The following is a 19,798-nucleotide window of genomic DNA, read 5'->3' as shown; positions in this document are numbered from 1 at the left end:
GTTTATTTGAAACATACCTCTTTTTATATGTATTGTACCCAAAATACCCTTACATAAGAGAATCACATGGAGAGTATCTTGAAGTGATAGGGGTAAAATTGGTACAATGTTTAAAAAAAGAGGTAAAAATGATAGATTTTAAAAAAGAAGGTAAAAATAAAAGAGGACAATATAAAAAGGGTATAGAGTGTAATTTCCTCAAACGAAAATAATGATGGGCCCATAGTAAGGGCCCAAGTTTCTAAGTTCCAACCATTCAGGTGAGTTTGGATAGGGGCATTATTAAAAATTAATGACACTTGGACACACATTTTAACATAAACATGACATATTTGTACAGTGTTGGATCAATAACTGGAACTCATCTTTAAAAAAATAATTAGTAACTGGGTATCCACCATCATGAAATATTGTTTTACAAATGGTTAGCAACAATTTTTATAGAAAATTTTAAATTAAATTAAATTATGTGACAATATTAAATTATACTAATAGTAATATTAGATTTTTAGATATGTGTAACTTGAAAATGTGTTGTACATAACATACATATTATTAGGATAATAACATTGTTATGGGACAATAATATCCCTAGCACTACTATAAAAAACGTGTGTCGTGTTAGTTAACCTAGTATTATCATAAATCATAGTATAGCTATAAAAAAACGCTCGTGTTAATTAATACAGTTCGTGCTATGTTGGGCCATAACAAATTATAGATCGTGTTGTGTCGTGTAATAAAAAAATATGAGTCGTGTTGTACTTCTAAGTTGATTGTTCTGTATCGTGTCTAAATTCATATTTTTTTCGTGTTAAATCGTGCTTAAACTTATAGTTTTTCGTGTCGAATCAAACTTGTACCAATTTTATGCCGTGTCAAAAAACCCAAACCATATTTACTGCATTAATCATAGTACTTTTTTTGAACGGTGGATCATATCTTAATAAATATGCACTTATCATTAAGCTATTAACACACAAATTATATAGCCATTAGCAATAATAATAGATTAGATTGTGTTTTGGACTTTGGACTTTGGACTTTAGATAAAAAAAAGTCTTACGTGTACAAAGAGACTTAATTAAGTCATCGAAGACTGTGCCACACGATTGTACTCTCTTCATTTCTCCACCTTATCCAATGCCTAATTGCCCATGCATTCATTCCCTACTTTGCTTATCAATTTAGTTTTCTTACTTTGGGTTTATCTGAAAACTGAGCTTTTCAACAGTTAAAAAAACTCCAAAACGGTGTCGTGTCAACCATGCCTTGTTCCATCCACAACAACTATATAAACCCCTTCACTATCATAACCCCATTACTCATATTAATAAAGTTACACTTTACTTGCTTACTTCCCTCCCTGCCTTGTGTTTGTATAAATTTCAAAACCAAACTTCATCATCAATATACATTAAAAAGCTCAAAACTTTATGAAGGAAATCATGGCTTCATCACTTGTACCCTCCTCTTGCTTAAATGGGTCTCTTCTAGTTCCATCAATTAGGCCTAAGATTCTCACTCAAAGGTGTGTTTTTTGATCTGGGTCTTGTGCTTTCATCTTCAACTTCTTCTTCTCTACTAACCCTTTATTCATTTTTTGATCTTGTTCAGGACACCAACTCAACACTTTTGTCATTCAAGAATCAAACCCAACAAAGCTCAAAACTTCTGGTAAAAGATTTAAGCTTGTTTTTACTCTGATATGTTATGAGTCTTTAGTTTTTTGTTTTCTAACTTGTTGTTTGGATGGTGGGAAAAAGTCCAAAGGCTACAACTTTGAGAAGGAATTTAGAGACAACCAGAGTGCCAATTTCTGTCCCAGTTAGAGTTGCTCATGAGCTTTTACAAGCTGGCCACCGCTACTTGGATGTTAGGTGTGAAATTTTTGTTGCTTTATTTGTTCCAAATGAGGAGAGAATTATGTGTAAATTTTTCTGTTTGATTGATAGAAAAAATGGGATTTTTTATTGTGTTTAGGACCCCTGAAGAATTCAGTGCAGGACATGCCCCTGGTGCTGTTAACATCCCTTACATGTACAGAGTTGGTTCAGGTGAATCATAAGAATCACATCACATTTTCTTTTTCTTGTATTGGATAGTGATTATGTCAATTGGATTTGAGTTAGAATTAGAGTCAACTCTATAATACATTCTCCTAAAAGTATTTTTATTGAACATCAGCATGATGTGTAGCACCTTCTATAGGTAGCATCTCACGATTGATTATCGATATTCTCTAAAAGCTATTTCATTAAGTTATATGGGATCCAATATTTAATTACACCAATAGCAGTATGACACTGAGGAGGATGTTAGGCACCAATAATACCTTTTAGCAATTGTCTTCTCCTAAATAGACTTTTTGGTACATTCCTATTTATTTCGGTATCTAAGAGAGTTTTTAGCTCGGAAAAAATTACACTAAAAAATTCTACTAGAGGTCAAAAATAATAAAAATGTACCGAAACACTCTTTTAGGGGTGTATTACAGATTTATCCAAGACTATTATTGACTGATTTTGATTTACAACCTCTTTGTTAGTTCTTAATACTTTTAAGATAAACAAAATTGTCTAATAAACAAATTGATTCAATGTAGGGATGACAAGGAACCCTCATTTTGTAGCAGAAGTATCATCACATTTCAGAAAGCAAGATGAAATCATTGTTGTGAGTTAATTTCCAATTTTTTCTTCTTCTTCTTCTTCTTCTATTATTATCTAAAAAACTAAAGAAGCCAGTTTTGATCTTTGTTTTTATAGGGATGTCAAAGTGGAAAAAGGTCTATGATGGCTGCAACTGATCTTTTAGCTTCTGTAAGCAAAATATGGTTTGGTTGGTTGGTTGGTTGGTTGAATATCAATATCATCAAACAAAGCTAACATTTTAAGTATCTCATTTATGTTGTTTTTGTTTTTTGGTCAGGGCTATACTTACATTACTGACATAGCTGGTGGATTTGCTACTTGGTCTCATAATTCACTACCAATGGAATAGTTTGAACAAGTAATAATAATAATAACATTATAATGGAAGAAGAAGAAGATGAATGTGTTTCAATGGGGTTGTTGTTGTTACATAAATTGTATTTAAACTTAAAGTTAGTATAAGAAGAAAAATGTGGGTAAGTATGAAAAAAAAATGAAAAAAATTTCTATTACAAATGACTCATTACCAAGAATAAATGGATTGAAATCCTCTGTCCCAATTGCATGTCCCATTGCCTGTCCCAATAATCAAAAACTGACACTTGTCTTCTTAGTTAATTTTCAACTAAGACTTGCTTGGTATAATCAAAGAGTACAACATATTAAATCATTTATTACTCTGTTTAAAATATTTATACATATATAGATAATAGAAAAATGAAGACAAGTGTTTTTTCTGTTTTTGAAGATGGATGAAATAAATCTGATGATAATCTATGGAACTAATTCTACTTGCCCATATTTTTTTTTAATCAGCTATAAATTAAATTAATATATATTGAATTCATCCTCTTGAATCATATATATTTTTCATGTATATATTATGTCTAAAAAAATATGCATCAACTAATTTCTTTTTACAAGTGCATCAATTTCCTTAGGCATATAGATTAAAACATATTGCTTTAGGTAATTTTAATTGAACATCATTCACAACATTGCAGAATATATGAAAATTTACAGAATTATATGTATTTTTATATATATGTAAATATGAGATATGAAAATAATACTAAGTATATATATTGCATTGAGATCCTATTATTTGATTTATTTATTGGTATTAAGTTATGTCTTCCAACTTCCTCAGAAAAATAAAAGGCATGCATGGGTTTTTTCTTTCCAAACAAATCTTAATAGAGAATTAATTAGGAAGACATGTGTCAATTTTTGATTATTGGGACAGGCAATGGGACATTCAATTGGGACAGAGGATTTCAGTCCAGAATAAATATGTGTTTTCAATGTTTTGAGAAGAGTGCCACTCTTAATTTTTTATTAAAACTTTTTAGTTAATTTTTGTATCTGAAAATATATGTCGAAATATTTTTTTTCAAATTTTTTTATGGCAGTGTTCGTTTTACTTTCAATATCATCCTTGTAAATTTTTTGAAAATTTTCAAATAGTTTAGAGTGTTAAAAATACGTCTGAAATTTTTCGAACGCTCATGGTAAATTGAAATATCATGAATTCTATTTTTAATATTGCAAACTATTTAGAATTTTTTAAAATTTATAAGAATGATATTGTAACCATGACAAATACCATTATAAAAAAAAATATTTCGACGTGTGATTTCAGACATAAAAATTGATTAAAAAATTGTAATAAAAAATTGTAATTAGGACTTCTCATGTAATTAAGTCAATAATCCTTTTTTTTAATCTTTTTATAACTTATTTACAATAGGAAGATTAGGACTAGATTCACATTTAAATAAATTATGTATTTTATTTTGTTTGAGCATTGAAATTATTGAGTGTATTAGTCTATAAAATCAATGAAAGAAATATGAATAATCTTTTTTATCACAAAGGCAATAAAAACACAATCCTACCTTAATATTTATTGTACTCTTTTAATTTTTTGGATATTAAATGGTAGAACATCATTACTAGGCTCCTAAAAGTTTCCGAAATCTACACTTTATTAGCTAATAATATTATAGGGATATGATTTTGTCCCGTAATGTACATTCACGGAATGTGTTCCGTGGTACATTAGATGAGTCTCAGGGTACATTAAATTAGTGTCACGGTACGTTTCTACTTTTTAACCCTAATTATCCCTAGATCAATTTCAGCCGTCAGATCAAATAACTCCTTTATTGACGACTGCCTTACATCACGAATTACAATTCGTGAAAGTACAATAACGGAACAAAATCATATCCCATATATATATAATACATCATCAAATTAAATCTTTTAATGCCAATTTTATATTTTTTTCTTAGTATTAACGTGTTTTTGTAATTTTTTTTATTTATTATGTAATTTTTTCTATTAATAATAATATTATTACTATTGTTAAACCATATTGTCCCAAATTACTGCAAGAAGAAGAAACAAAAGCTCTCTAATTATTTTCAAAAAAGAAAAAAGCCTCTCTACTTATTTTATTTCATTTCTACCAAACTCAAATACCCTTTTTCTTCATTCTTCAAATTTCATGCCATCACGTTATAGTATGACATACCACTAACTATGATGTATGTATATCTATGTATGTATATGTATGTAACTCTTATTAACTCTCCCAAAAAGAAAAACAGAACATGGCTTCAACATATCTTGCCTTCTACTTCACCACTATCTTTGCTTCCTTCCTCCATTAATACCTGAAAAATAAAAAACACAAAGCTCATCAATCATGGGTAGTAGTAACAATTGGCTCAAAAGAATTAGAAGAAATTTTGTGAAAGGGTCATCAAAATCTCCTAGGAACATCATTGTTGTTTACTCCAACAACAACAACATTTCAAAGTCCAACACATCCCATGAAGAAACTACTCAACTTGTCTCGTCAACTCTAACAAGACACGATTTGGCTGTCATCAAAATCCAAGCACATTTCCGAGGCCATCTTGTAATTAATTTTTACTACTACTAATAATAATGACTTGCTTATTTTGTTGTAATGCATAAAATAAAATGTTATCTCATGTGGTGTCGTTGCTTAACATTTAATTTGTTAGGCAAGACGAGCATTTCGAGCCCTGAGGAGCCTTGTCAAGTTACAAGCCATGGTTCGAGGAGGGCAAGTTAGGAAACAGTCGCGCATAGCTATGCATTGTATGCAAGCTTTAGTCAGGCTGCAGGTCAGAGTTCGCGCTCGCCAGCTCCTTGGCGGGGATACCAACAACAACAACAACAACAACAACTGGTTAACCTTGCAAACACACCTTTTCTAGACCATATTTACAAGTTGGATTCCCTTTTGTAAAAGAAAAATGTAAGAAAAAAACAGTGATAAAATAACATAAAAATCAATTTTTCCATGTTTGATATAAAAAATTTGTTGATTGAACTTTCTTTCCATACCAAACATGAAAAAATGATTTGTTTTTTTTTATGTCCTATAGTGTTTAATTGTTTATTTGTTGGTGTTGTAATTCCAATAACTACATGTATTGTAACAACAACAAACTACATCAAGTATCAGATTTTAATTGGGAAATTTGATTTTATATACTTAAAAAATTAAAAAAAAAAATTATTCTTAAACCAAAACCTTTTAAACTAAAAAAACTATGACATTTAAAATACCCTCTCATAATTCAAACCTTTTCTCTTTTCTTCCCTCAAACTCTCTCTGCATCATCTCTCTCTCTCTATCTCGCATCCCACAACCGCCCACCCTCACCACCATCTCCGACCTCCGACTCTCACCACCACCTCCGACCACCCGCACCAATACTCTCGACCCAGCCCCCCTCTCTTGGACCACCCAAACGTCGCACCCCCTCAGCCCCACTCTCTCTTTCTCTCTCTGAAATCGAAAAAAATATTCAATTTAAAATAATTGTCCGGATTAGATTGGACTTAAGTTATTATATGGACTGAATTAATGGAATTCAAAATATAAATATCACATTTAATGTAGATAGGATGACACTAAATGCATATGAACACCCATATGCTTCTTTCTCTTTTTATTTGGGCTGAGTTTCATTTTTACACACAAATCTCTTTATCAAATTATCAATAATCCATAAATAAAATAAAAGTAATTATGCTTTTTAGTACAATAAAATAAAATAAAATAAAAGGAAAGTAATTATTTAAACCAAAAATCACGTATCGATCAATAGCAATAAATATATATTTTTTGAAAAAAAAAATTAAAAATTTAATAAAAAAATATACACAAGTTACAGGTAACATAAAGAAAAATTAATACTTAATTAAAACATTAAAATATAAATAAATTTATTATAATATATAAATCGTAACAGAAACTTGATATCAAAATAAAATTATACGTATACTATGTCTGAAAAAAACTACGTAATAAGATAACATTAATGTCATAAAATCTTATCAGATTTGTTTCTCAAAAAACCAAAAAAAAAAAAGAAAGTATAATTTTAATTAATTTTTAAATTATAATAATTATTACATTATTTTTATATATAAAAAGGATCATGGTTGGAGTCATTGAATTGAAAAACGAAAAAAGACCATATATTGATCTGATCATAACATAGCTCTCTCTCTCTCTTCTCCAACAGTTTTGAGTCTCTCTCTCTCAAGTAAGTGTTTTTATTATGAATTAATTTATTTAATTTGGTTTTGAATGCTTTTCACTATCCCTCTCTTCATTCTAAATTTCTGTTTTTGAACAATTGAAGTGCCTACACTATTTATATATGTATGTATATATATTCAATAGGTTTTGTATGAATACCATTTTGAGTTTTTCTCTATTTCAGATATATATATATATACTAATGTAAGGCTCTCTAGAATTTTGTTGCACTATTTTCTTAACCAAATAGTTAATTATTTATTTTGAGTTCATTACAAAGCTATAGATCTTTATTATATATTTGTTGATAAATTGGTTTTATAAACAGAATTATTTTTTATTTTTTTGTCTTAATAGGAAATAAGTAAAGATGGGACGTGGAAAATTACCATTGAAATTGATACCGAAGGAAAAAGCAAGAAGAATAACATTTTTGAAGAGAAGAAGTGGGCTAATCAAGAAGGCTTATGAATTAAGCACACTTTGTGATGTTAAAGTTTGCTTAATAGTAAAAGATTTGACCAATCAACCTTCAAATCCAATAGTCACATGGCCAGAGAATCCTCACAAAGTAAAGTCTCTAATAAATGATTACAAAAATGCCATGGTGAAGAAACCACCATCAAAAAGACTCCATACAATGCAAGATTTCGTCAACGAAAGACTCGAGAAAGTCAACTCAGAAATTGAGAAATTAAGTGTTGTGTCTCAATCTCAAACTTCTTCTTCTTCAAAATCAAAGGCTATTGTCATTGATAATAATGAAAGTGGTAACAATCTTTCTATGTTTGTTTTGGATAATAAAATTGAAGAATTGAAACAGAGAATGAGACATTTGATTCATCTCTACGATTACAACCATAATGTTCAATACTATTCTCCTAATGATCTTACTCATCATCACCACTATTTTCACCACAACCATCAAATGCCTTGGATTTATGGTCAGCCAAGCTCTCAAACGGTGTCGTTTGATGTTCACAACAACAATTATGGCTCTTTCACTAAGCTGTTGAACTCTGATGATTATGGTATTGATGATCAATACTATAATAATACTAATCTTCTTCTAGAAGATCAAGGTGATCAACATAACAACAACATTAATGTGTTGGAATCTGGAGAAGGAGTTGAGGGTATGCACCAAAATGATCAGAATGAAATGATGTTGTTTGATAATCCTCTTATGCCTTTACAACAACAAAATTACAATGTGAGCCAACCACTGCTGCCATTGATGCCTAGCTCAGCTGCTGAAACTACTCATGAATGGCATAATTACAATCAGACTGATTCCACTATGGGATTTTTCCCTACATGGTGATTCAATTATGCTTTCTTAATCTTCATTAAGGGATTCAATTATGTTTAATTAGCTTTTAATTTTGCTTTTTTACTTTTTGTTTATCATATTATGTAATAATAAGTACTATATTTTCTTAATATGGTGCTTTTTTTCATTTTCATTTCTCTGCTTTGATGGATATGGTTTGAATTTGATCTTTGATTAGTCTAATTTTAACTAAAATTCTATTTTTGGCTCTAGCTTTACACTTGCACCCTAGTATATCTTACTATTACTTATAGAGCTTTGTTATTTGACACCACTTGAGTGGTGCTGTAACTTTTCAAATGTGTCACTTTGCGATTGACTAATAATTTTCTCTAAAAATTATTATATTAAATTATACTCTCCAAACGATGAATCCTAAAAGAGTCACTAACTTTAACTACCATCTATGTATGATCCACACTAAATCTGACCAATTGTCTATTCTATCTCCTTTATGTTCTTGATAACTCATTTTTGTTTTAGTATAGTTTTTCAGTGACATGTTTCAGTGAAAGTGAACCACCATTCAGGTACAAGATACTAGTTGCATAAAACTTACTAGTAATCTAAATGGAGGATTTGATATGTAGAACACAATTCATGACATTAATTATTGTTTATCATGTTTCTAATTATAATAACATAAGTTGTGTTTGGGTTTTCGAAAAAAATACATGTTTCTATTATAATTTGTATATACATGTTTCTATTATAATTTGTATTCAATTTATTTTCTAAATTTCTACCTCTCTTTACCTCATGGTGAGATGAGGAAAACATTTAAATCAAGTAGGGACACATGGCACTATACAAAGGTTACATGTGGCCATGTAAATGTGTCATATATATTTTTTAGAGTATTGTTATTGGGTACCAGTAGTAACTACCATCTCTAGACATGTTACCTTGCGATCGGCTAGACCAGCAATATTAATATATAATGTAATATTAATATCTTTTAACATTTCGATATCCTTTATGATACAAGCATTCATATGGGGTGGGGTGTAATAAAGTTGGTTTATTATACCTATCATTTGTGATCTCATGATAATTAATGCAATTAGCTAATTATTAAAATGTGATTTTTAAAGACTATAATTTTGGTATGATGGCCCTAAAGACTATATTATTATATATACTCATTATTCTCCTAGGGCTAAAATTCATCAATTAATATTGAAGATATACAAAATAGATTGATATTAAGGAATAACAATATTAATTAATTATCTTTACAAACAATAGATTGATATCAATGATATGCTAGCTAATAAGCTAATTAATACTAATTAATATACATATAAATAAATTAAATAGAAAATAATAACTTTATAAGGAAACATACAACTTTTTTGCCCTAGCTGTGTAGAGAGAAACGAAAAAGTTTTCTTGCATAATAAAATGTAATCAAATTGTTTCCAAAAATAAATAATAATATTTTCTTGCTGAAAAAATAAATAATAATTAATATTAAAAAATTAAGTATAATGAAATGTAATCAGATTGTTTCCGAAAAAAATGCCACTAATTTCTTCCCCTTTACTTTTTTTTTTTTTTTTGAAGTTAGGATTAAGAAGTTTGAGGACCAAGGTAACATATTATATATTAATTCATTAGCTCGCTTGGTACGCCGTATTGTATTGTATTATATTAAATTTGATTATATATATATATCATATTTTTATATAAAACTATGTTAAATTTTAATTTATACTAAAATATTATATATTTATGTGTCCATATAAGTCAATATTACATATAATTTTACATAAAAATATTATATAGCATACAATTTAATTTAATATTATATAATATAATACGGTATAATACGGCGTATCAAACGAATCCTAATTAATTAAATTTGTACGTACTAATAACCCATTAATCTTCTTTTTTATTTACTTACTAATTCTATATATATTATATAATATTTGCTGTAGTTTGGTGGCCTTTAATTTGTTTAATGTTTGTATTGTGACACACATGATATATATTATATTTTCTTAATAATTTTGATTAAGGGACTTATAATGATAAGAAGGCATATATTGTTTTGTTTTTTAAGAGATCGTCACAATTCTGGTTTTGGGTTTTCCTAATTAATTAGATAAATAAGAAAAGGGAAAAAAAGAATATTATAATATAGTCAAAATTATTTAAAAATTATTTTTAGCCCCTTATTTTAAAAAAAAAAATATAGTATTTTTTAAACTTAATAAAACAATTGTATATTTCTAAAAGGGAAACAAAATTTTGAGCTCCTGGGCTAATTGGGCTCTAAGCACAGGCCTAACCTGCTTATGCTCAGGATTAGACCTGCACAGGAGCCATAATCTCTTTATTCCGTATTATTGTTGTGCCCCTCGACCCACCGGGTTTGAGTTAGCTCAAAGAAAAATGTGCAATTAGAACTCAGGAAAATGAAACAATTACACCACTAAAAGTACAACATACAATCAGGGTTGGATAGGGTGGTTGTGGCTATTGCCTATAGCCCCTGGCCCTCCGCCCAAGAGATCTTCCAATTTTTTTTTTCTTAACATTAGGCCGCAAAATCTTCCATAAAAAAAATCTATTGCTAAAACGATTTAAAAATTTATTTAAATTTTATTTTATTTCTAAAATAAAAGGCCAATTTTTAAAATTTTACATTAAAAATGTTAGTCTTTCATTCCAATCCAGCTGCTAGCTCTTCTCATTTTTTTTAATTATTGTGATTAGTTTGTTTAATTAAAGAAAGAACAACTGTCTAATTTGGATGAGTACTACTGTAACACTGTTGGTATATATATATTGGATTTTTATCATATAGTTGATTTGTTCTTGTTGTTGGAAATTGTTTAATTCTACCCTTTTACTTTTCTTTTTCTTTTTTTAATTTAATTAGAGCCAAAAAACTTATTGTTTAAAAGCATTACCATTTGTAAAAGTTCTTGAATTGTTTTTGTAGTTTATATAAAATATAAAAAAAAAAATAACGTAATCAAAATTTTAAGTTTGTAAATAATATAAATTTAATATTTATTTTTTAACGGTATAAGTATTAAATGCTTATAAAATTATAATTTTCCTCAAATTCATTAATGTAGATCTCGTTATTGTCTTAAACAGAGCACGCATAAAGCCCAGATTCTAAATTATTGAATCTAGATAAAAACATGTAGTATCAGTTCTTAAGAAATGTCCTTCTAATAAATTCAAAACAAAATCTGTATTGACGAAACTAAAGAAAAATTATAATTTTACAAATATTAAATATTTATACCGCTAAAAATACATATAAATTTGTGCCACTTAAAAATTCAAAACTTTGAGTTGCTGCTATTTACTCAAACCATAATATATTATTACTATAATTAAATAATGGATATATTTAATTTGGTTATGTACCAAATAACTCTAAAATAATTGAAATATTTTATTTCATTTCTACCAAACTCAAATACCCTTTTCATATTTTTTCCAAATTTTATACTAAGTAACACATCACATCATGCCATCACGTTATAGTATCTGACATACCACTATGTATATACATATATATGTTTTTATATATAAACTCTTAACCGAAAAAAACAGACATGGCTTCCACATTTCTTCTAAGCCAATTCCTCATTTCTTCCTTTAATACCTTCTGAATACAAAAACTCAATCACACTAAGAGAATATTATGGCTAGAAGTAGCAATTGGTTCAAAAGAATCAGAAGAAATTTTGTTAAAGGGTCTTCAAAATCTTCAAGGAACATCATTGTTGTTTACTCTCACATATCATCCCATGAAGAAGAAACCACTCAGCTAATCTCAGATGTTGCAGCTTCAATAACCACACAACAAACACTTCCCCCGCCGCCTTTAACAAAACAAGATTTGGCTGCAATCGAAATCCAAGCACAATTCCGAGGCCATCTCGTACGTAACTTAGCTTCTTTTGTTATAATATCTCATGACTCGTGTTGTTGTTCTTGTGTGGTTAACTTCTCAATACTTTGTCAGGCAAGACGAGCATTTCGGGCCCTGAGGAGTCTTGTCAAGCTTCAAGCCATAGTTCGAGGAGGGCAAGTAAGGAAACAAGCGCGCATAGCTATGCATTGTATGAATGCCATGACAAGGCTGCAGGTCAGTGTTCGAGCACGCCAGCTCTTTGCCGGGGATAGCAGCCTCAGCAACAATAATCGGTTAACCTTGCAAAGACATCTTTTTTAGTGATTCCAATAGCTGCATGTAACAATTATCTGAGTCTGAATAGCTCATGTTCTTATATATATAATGTTGAGTTTTTACACATTATCATTTCTTACATCTTCAAAATGAGCAATACTTTAAGAAAGTAAGAAACAGATGGCTCAATTTGCTGACTAATTCCATCATCATATTCATAAGATATATATACTTTGTAAACATTGAAGACAGACAAGTATGACAGCAGAGTAAGAAAGGAATCTAAAATAAACTAAAGCTGTTCAAATCCATTCACAAAGAGAAAGATTTACTAAGAAAGAACAATAGGATTGATTGGTTGGTTGGTTGGTTCTATGTTAAAAAAAAAGACTGTACAACATGATCAGTATGTGCACAGGATCAGATTTTCTACACCCCCAAATGTCTCTTCTTTGATATTAGTGATGATGGTTCCATTTCAGGGATGAAAAAATTCCCCCACTTGATCTTTCTTTTCCATTCACCTGTTTCAGAATCAAAGCCACCAATTAAAACTGATTCATGGGACAAAAACTAGAAATTAAATGAGATTAGCATAATACCATACCTCCTTTGATATTTGCCTAAGGATCTCTATGATTTCGGAGAAGTTAGGCCTTTCGGTTGGATCTTGCTGCCAACATCCCTCAAGCAATTCAACAAGCCTAGGATGAGTGTTTTTTGGTATTGTTGGTCGGAGACCCTAACAACACAGCACAACACAACCATGACAAATGTAAAGAGAGTTAGTTAGTTAGTTACTAATGAAACTAACTACCATATAACAGAAAATAACTAACTTAACTAACTAATACTAAATAATACCACCAACCAAGTGGCCTAATTGTAAAGTGGCATATGCTTGAAACTTGAAGGTCAAGGGTTCAAATCACAGTGCCAACCTTGCCACCTTTTACCTCTAACTTAGGATCCCTTTAGACCCGTCAAGTAGGGTCTTGGCGAACATTCATTAGGCGGGGTTGGAGCCACACTTGTAGCCCCCTCGTCCCCTTATTCTTTATCAAAAAGAAAAACTAATACTAAACAATGCACAGACCTTTTGCACCACTCCTACTGCTGCTTGTAATGGAGTCAATGAAGAATATGGAATCTGTTAATAAAACATACAAGTTATCATGAGTCCTTAATTGCACAACCAAACATGTCAATGCATCGGCGGCATTGTGTTGAAGTACTTACTTCCCCTGTTAAAAGCTCCCACATTACGATTCCAAAGCTGAAAATGTCTGCCTTGTGATCGTACGGTTTGTGTTCGATGACCTTCATCACAAAAACCAATGAGGAAAATCGTTAAGAGCGAGTTCTGTTGCCACATTATGATATCAGTTGAAAGGAGGCATTTACCTCAGGAGCCATCCAGCGATATGTTCCGGTTTCAGCTGTCATTACTCCAGATTGAGCTTGTACTCTAGCAACCCCGAAATCAGCTACCTTAACCACCTGAATTATGAGAATACATTATATTCACACACAAACACTAAGCAAGAAACTATAACAATTGCTATGTGTGTATTTCGGAAGGACTCAAACATCAGATTTCGTGGGAACAAAACCACATGTCTAACCACTTGAGCTAATAGCAAAGACATTGTGTTCTAAATTCAGATACATATGGAGAATTAAGAGATCATATAAAGGTTTGTAACCACTGATTTATAACTTAAAAAATGAAAGAAAATTGGTTTGATTGGCTTACTTCATTTTCATCCATTAGAAGATTAGCTGTCTTGAGATCTCTGTGGATAATGTTATTCTGGTGCAAATAGTTCATTCCTTTAGAGATATCCATTGCTACTTTGAGCAGAAAAGGAAGCTTAAATTCAGCTTTTTGCTTATGCAAAAAATCATATAAGCTTCCTTTGGACATGAACTCTGATAACAAAGCACAAAAACTGTCATTATTAGATTGGAAATTTCTTATAACCACGATAAAAAAAAGAACAATGATTTACCAGTCACAATGCACAAGTTCGGATGTCGTGTACATGCTCCTATAAATTGCACAACATTCTTGTGCCGAATTTTCCTACCAAAGATCAAATCCAAAGGAGCAATTGTCAGAAACGAAAGCTGATTATCACTATGTTTTATTGGTTTTCTGGTTCAAAAGATGTGCACAAACCTCATTATATAAACTTCCTGTGTAAAATCTCGCAGCATCTCTGCGTTTATACGCTCGAGTTTGAGGATTTTAACAGCAACTTCTTGACTGCAATATGTGCCTCTGTACCTAAGAAAGCTCAACAAGAGAAAAGGATCAGATAAGGGACTGTATGTAACCATCAAGACAATGAACATGATCATATCATCATAGTACTACTACTTACAGATCACCATATGAACCCGAACCAACTTTGTCCTCAACTTTAAGCAACTTGGTATCGATTTCCCAGACATCTGTTTCATCAGTTGGAATGTCTACAGAGGTAAGACCTGGTTCGATTTTAACTTGTTTATGTTCCCTGATAGAAGAAACCGGTTGGTGTTTTGGCGAGGATTGGTCCTTAAAGAACATCAAAGAAATATTATTGATGATGAACACATGAAATAGTATAATACTAAAATGACAACAATATGAAAAGTTACCTTGTATTTTGATATTCCCTTTGCCAATGCAGCTCTTAGCTCCTCGGTTTCCTAAGATGTTTTCGAACATTCATGCATCATCTTATGTTGTTTCAGAAAGTGCTAAGCAATATTATGATTAAGTAATAAAGCAAAATTCATACCTCATGAGGCCAACCTTCAACAACAAAAACATCTAGAGAGTAACCATCACAAGTCGAAAAGGCGTGAGCTTCTTGAATGTTAAGTCCGATTTCAGCAAGTAATGCAGTTAACTGAAAATTTTATTGAAAACAAATGACAAAAAAAAAGTGGAGAGAATCAAGAATTTATACACTTGTGTTATGCAAGTTAAGTTAATTACCTCACTAAGGAGTTTAGGCTTGTCAACCGTTGAGAAAGTGATCTCATGCAATGGGCTACAAAGATTGGTAGAAACAGATTTAACAAGCTAGTAAACAACAGTAGAAGCTAAACCAAATCTGTTACTAATCTTAACCCAATTAAAAAGTAATATCAGAAAAATAATGATGAGTGGAGTAACCTATGGTTTTTATAAACGGTTGAATGTGACAACACACATTCTATGTGGGACACTCTAACAACCTTATCCTTAACTATAGTAAATTGCAAATAGGTCATAATTGAATAGAAACCAACTTGGATTTTTGTTTTGATTTTTGGGCTTTTGAATAGAAACCAACTTGGAAAGATACAAATACTACTGAGTTTTTACAATAATCACCTATGGAAGACAGTCCTTTCATTCATGGAAGTATCTCCATCTTCAACAACATGTGGGTCATCGGTGTGAATTGCAAGCGTTTCAAGATTAGGCGACGAACCAAAGGTAGGTGGCAAATGAATCCTGGTGAATACATAGTTGAATGACTAGCAGAAACATTGTAAATATACAATGGAGAGAGCAAAGTAGTATCAACAACAGTTATACATAATCAAGCCATACCCTTGTTTGACAGGATGATAAGAACTTTGTGCATCTTCCTTAAGTGAAGCATCTGAATGAACAGAATCCACAGAATTCCCATTCAATGGTTGATAGACCTAAATCAAACCAAAACAATAGATTACATAAAACCATTATATACTTATAAGTTACTTCAAAAAATTGTCAATTACTTTGAGTTGGAACCCATTTTAACTCAAATGAATATAATCCCATTTTAAGGGTCAAAAATAAGAGTGAATTTGTTTTGAGATGTAACAATGAATCTTAACAAAAACAATCAAAACATAGTCAAAAGGTACCTAATTAAGTGCATATAGATATGAACGTAATGAATGATAATAAATTAGTCCATTCATTTCAATTGGGGAAGAAAAACAACATATAGAATTAGCTCAAAAAGAGTAAGAGTAAAATTGGTTTTGAGATGTAACAATAAATCTTAACAAAAACTACATCAAATCATAATCAAAAAGTAGCTAATTACCTGAACAATTCGAACATCAAAAGCAGGTTGAATAAGAGACTCTTCTGCTAATTTAAGCAATCTCTTATGAGTAAGAACATCTTCAGCCCTTTCCACATTCACATCCAAAGCATATCTAAAAAAAAATTAATCAATCAATAAATCAAAAACATCAAAACTTTCTAAACCCCAAATGAAATAAAAACAAAAACAAAGAACCAAACCGAGCTGGTAAACGATTGAAATGAAGCCAGAGGTCTTCATCAAAGTCAGGAACAGAAGCAAGAACAGGATTGATCTCTTGAATTCGACGAAGGACATCGTTATACATGTCAAGCTTCTGTCTTTGAGGGTGAGAAGAAGAGAAGAGTGGTCTGCTACCACAGCTCTCAGCTTGTTCTGGTTCTGCTGGTTCTGGTTCTTCAATAGCCATTGAAGATGAGAAAAGAAGGATTGTTATGGAAAAAGAAGAAGATGGGTATGAAGAAGAAGATCTAAGGAGAAAGAAAGTGAGAATCTTAAAGGGGTTCTCTTCTCTTCTCTTCTCTTCTCTCCACCAACACTGCCACGGTTGAGTGACTCAGTTTCAGAGCCTGCCTGCGGCTTTCCGCCAATGTTTTTATAATTAAAACAGATTTAATTTCATAGACAATAAATTATTATATAATTATACATATGTATTTATAGGTGTCTTTACGTACACTTGTATATTATTATAATATTATATTTGTTTATGATAATCATAATTATTATTATCTTAGTAAGGTAATATAATGGATTAGGGGTTGTCATCCGATTCAATCCAATCTTTTTTTCCTCATCGATTCCAATCTAATTAGTAATTGGATTTGGAAAATCATTATCCGATCCAATCCAATTAGACCTCAAAATCCAATCCAATACTAATTGGATTGGATCGGTTTTTTAATTAATATCCAATTACACACCTAAATTTTAATATTAACTTAAAAATATAAAGAAAATTACGTGAAAAACTAAGTATCACTTTTTATTTAAGTTTAATACTTCATAAATATACTATTCTTATAAGTGTATTGTAGCTAAAAGTTTTAAATAATTAAAACAATAACATTTTCTATTATTTTTTATTATATAAATAATTTTTTGATATATAAATGTAATTAGATTGGATTGGTTTTTAATTGGATTTTGAGATTGACATCCAATAACTGATCCAATCCAATTAGAATCTAACTTTTAGCATCCAATCTAATCCAATTGTAATTGAATATCCAACTTTTTGTAATTAGATTGGATTGGATCGGTTCGGTTCAATTGGATTAGGTTAGATGATGCCCACCCGTATAATGGATGATTATAAGATACACCCTTTTAGGAGTGATGTACTGATTTTGGTACTCAAAATTTTTTTTAGTTTTACTTCATAGTTATTTAAGGTATTTTATAAAATTTTGATAAATTCAAAATAATTTATAATATAGAAAGTAGTGTTTAAATAATTTATTTTGCACGCTTATAAAATAAAATAGTCATATATAATATACTATTTAAATTTTATTTTCGGCATGTTAAATTTTTTTTTGAATTTCTTAAATTTTTGTAAAATATCTTAAATAACTATAACGTATATCAATATTTTACTAAAAAATTATTTCAGATACCAAAATAAAAATATATCGGTGCATCTATTTTAAAAGTATTGTAAAATTTACCTATATATCTAATGATAGGCTTTAATAATTAGATAAGAATGTTTGTTTTAGTGTTTAATTATATCATTATAATTATTATACACATGTATAGGTATTTGTATATAATAATAATAATAAGGGGCATATGGCTTTTTATTTTATATAATAAAGTTATTATAATTTATACATATATTTATTGGTGTGTTTGCGTACACTTGTATATTATTATAATATTATTACTATCTGATTAAGGTAATATATATGACTAATAATAGGTTTTAATTAGATAAGAATGTTTGTTTTAGTGTTTAATGTATTAATTATAATTATTATTATAAACATGTATTATTTGTATATTATGATAATAATAAGGGGCATATGGCTTTTTATGTTCTAAAAATACTCCTTTCAAGTATTAAGTAGATAAGAATGTTTGTTTTGGTGGTTTTTTTTAATTATTATTAATAAAAATGTATTTTTAATGGATTGACTTGGAAAGAAATATATTGAATGGTGTAATGAAGATTTTTTTTTAGTCTTCTCATTCTCACTTCTATATAATTTAATGGGGAAGAATAATTCATGATTTTGTAAGAAGAAAAAAATCCAACTTTCTATAAAATATATATAAAAAAAAAATCAATTGTATATAGATTCGGTATTAATTTATATGCTTATACGTTACGGAAATAAATATTGAGCGGTTTTATATTGAATCTGATCACCAACTCATAACATGTGTTTAAAGTAACTTTTTCAGCTATACAGTTACAACGTATAAAATTACATGTAATATCTCGTGTTTGTTTGATGTGTGTTACAATGTAAGTAATACAGACATAATCTAATAATATTATACCTCTTCTTAAAATAATTTATCTTTGAAATTAGAAAAAGAGAATTATAAACTATTTGAAAGAAAAAAAAAATGGTATAAAAACTTAACGCTAATTAGGATTTTTGCCATTGAATTTTGACATGTACTAAATCATGCCTCCTGAATTGTTCCGTTCGTTAAAAATTCTCCCTAAACTATTGAGATTGTTAGATTTAAGGACTTTTGTCTAATTTCATTCAATTTTACTATTTCAGTGATTGTTTATGTACTAAACTATGCTCCACAGACTGTGATATCTACCAAATTATGCCTCTCGAACTTTGATATGTACTAAATCATGTCCCCTGAATTTTCACTCATGTTAGACTTGTTTTTTACTAAAATTAGATAAAAGTCTTTAATTCCAACAATCTCAATAGTTCAGGTAGTGTTTTTAACGACCATAAAAGTTTACGAAGCGTGATTTGATACATGTCAAAATTTAGGGGG

General features: G+C 29.8%; 5 protein-coding genes across 5 annotated transcripts; 4 read left to right on the top strand and 1 right to left on the bottom strand.

Annotated features, from left to right (window-relative positions):
• The first annotated feature begins 1,316 nt into the window (after positions 1 to 1,316).
• On the top strand, positions 1,317 to 3,170 carry LOC115702651 (thiosulfate sulfurtransferase 16, chloroplastic). The gene is made up of 7 exons (XM_030630071.2): positions 1,317 to 1,531; positions 1,618 to 1,677; positions 1,767 to 1,880; positions 1,984 to 2,057; positions 2,606 to 2,676; positions 2,769 to 2,822; positions 2,932 to 3,170. The coding sequence occupies exons 1-7, from the start codon at positions 1,437 to 1,439 to the stop codon at positions 3,001 to 3,003; spliced, it is 540 nt and encodes a 179-aa protein (XP_030485931.2). The 5' UTR covers positions 1,317 to 1,436; the 3' UTR covers positions 3,004 to 3,170.
• Positions 3,171 to 3,284: 114 nt separating this feature from the next.
• On the top strand, positions 3,285 to 6,113 carry LOC115702412 (protein IQ-DOMAIN 5-like). The gene is made up of 2 exons (XM_030629878.2): positions 3,285 to 5,583; positions 5,693 to 6,113. Exons 1-2 carry the CDS (start codon positions 5,368 to 5,370, stop codon positions 5,906 to 5,908), a joined length of 432 nt encoding a protein of 143 aa, XP_030485738.2. The 5' UTR covers positions 3,285 to 5,367; the 3' UTR covers positions 5,909 to 6,113.
• A 1,490-nt stretch (positions 6,114 to 7,603) lies between these two features.
• Positions 7,604 to 9,335, top strand: LOC115702756 (agamous-like MADS-box protein AGL11). Its single transcript, XM_061106965.1, has one exon. It carries the CDS (start codon positions 7,616 to 7,618, stop codon positions 8,567 to 8,569), a length of 954 nt encoding a protein of 317 aa, XP_060962948.1. The 5' UTR covers positions 7,604 to 7,615; the 3' UTR covers positions 8,570 to 9,335.
• A 2,916-nt stretch (positions 9,336 to 12,251) lies between these two features.
• Positions 12,252 to 12,785, top strand: LOC115702713 (protein IQ-DOMAIN 6). Its single transcript, XM_030630137.2, has 2 exons — positions 12,252 to 12,491; positions 12,576 to 12,785. The coding sequence occupies exons 1-2, from the start codon at positions 12,252 to 12,254 to the stop codon at positions 12,783 to 12,785; spliced, it is 450 nt and encodes a 149-aa protein (XP_030485997.2).
• Positions 12,786 to 12,815: 30 nt separating this feature from the next.
• On the bottom strand, positions 12,816 to 17,451 carry LOC115702650 (serine/threonine-protein kinase STY8). The gene is made up of 16 exons (XM_030630069.2): positions 17,023 to 17,451; positions 16,820 to 16,934; positions 16,333 to 16,430; positions 16,111 to 16,233; positions 15,730 to 15,784; positions 15,530 to 15,640; positions 15,387 to 15,437; positions 15,128 to 15,303; positions 14,923 to 15,030; positions 14,753 to 14,826; positions 14,497 to 14,672; positions 14,145 to 14,240; positions 13,980 to 14,060; positions 13,837 to 13,890; positions 13,348 to 13,482; positions 12,816 to 13,264 (listed from the first exon to the last, which is right to left on the bottom strand). The coding sequence occupies exons 1-16, from the start codon at positions 17,229 to 17,231 to the stop codon at positions 13,199 to 13,201; spliced, it is 1,728 nt and encodes a 575-aa protein (XP_030485929.2). The 5' UTR covers positions 17,232 to 17,451; the 3' UTR covers positions 12,816 to 13,198.
• Positions 17,452 to 19,798: the final 2,347 nt, after the last annotated feature.

Source organism: Cannabis sativa, chromosome X, assembly GCF_029168945.1.
Source record: "Cannabis sativa cultivar Pink pepper isolate KNU-18-1 chromosome X, ASM2916894v1, whole genome shotgun sequence".
Taxonomy (NCBI): Eukaryota; Viridiplantae; Streptophyta; class Magnoliopsida; order Rosales; family Cannabaceae; genus Cannabis; species Cannabis sativa.
This window is presented reverse-complemented; position numbering and strand designations above follow the sequence as displayed.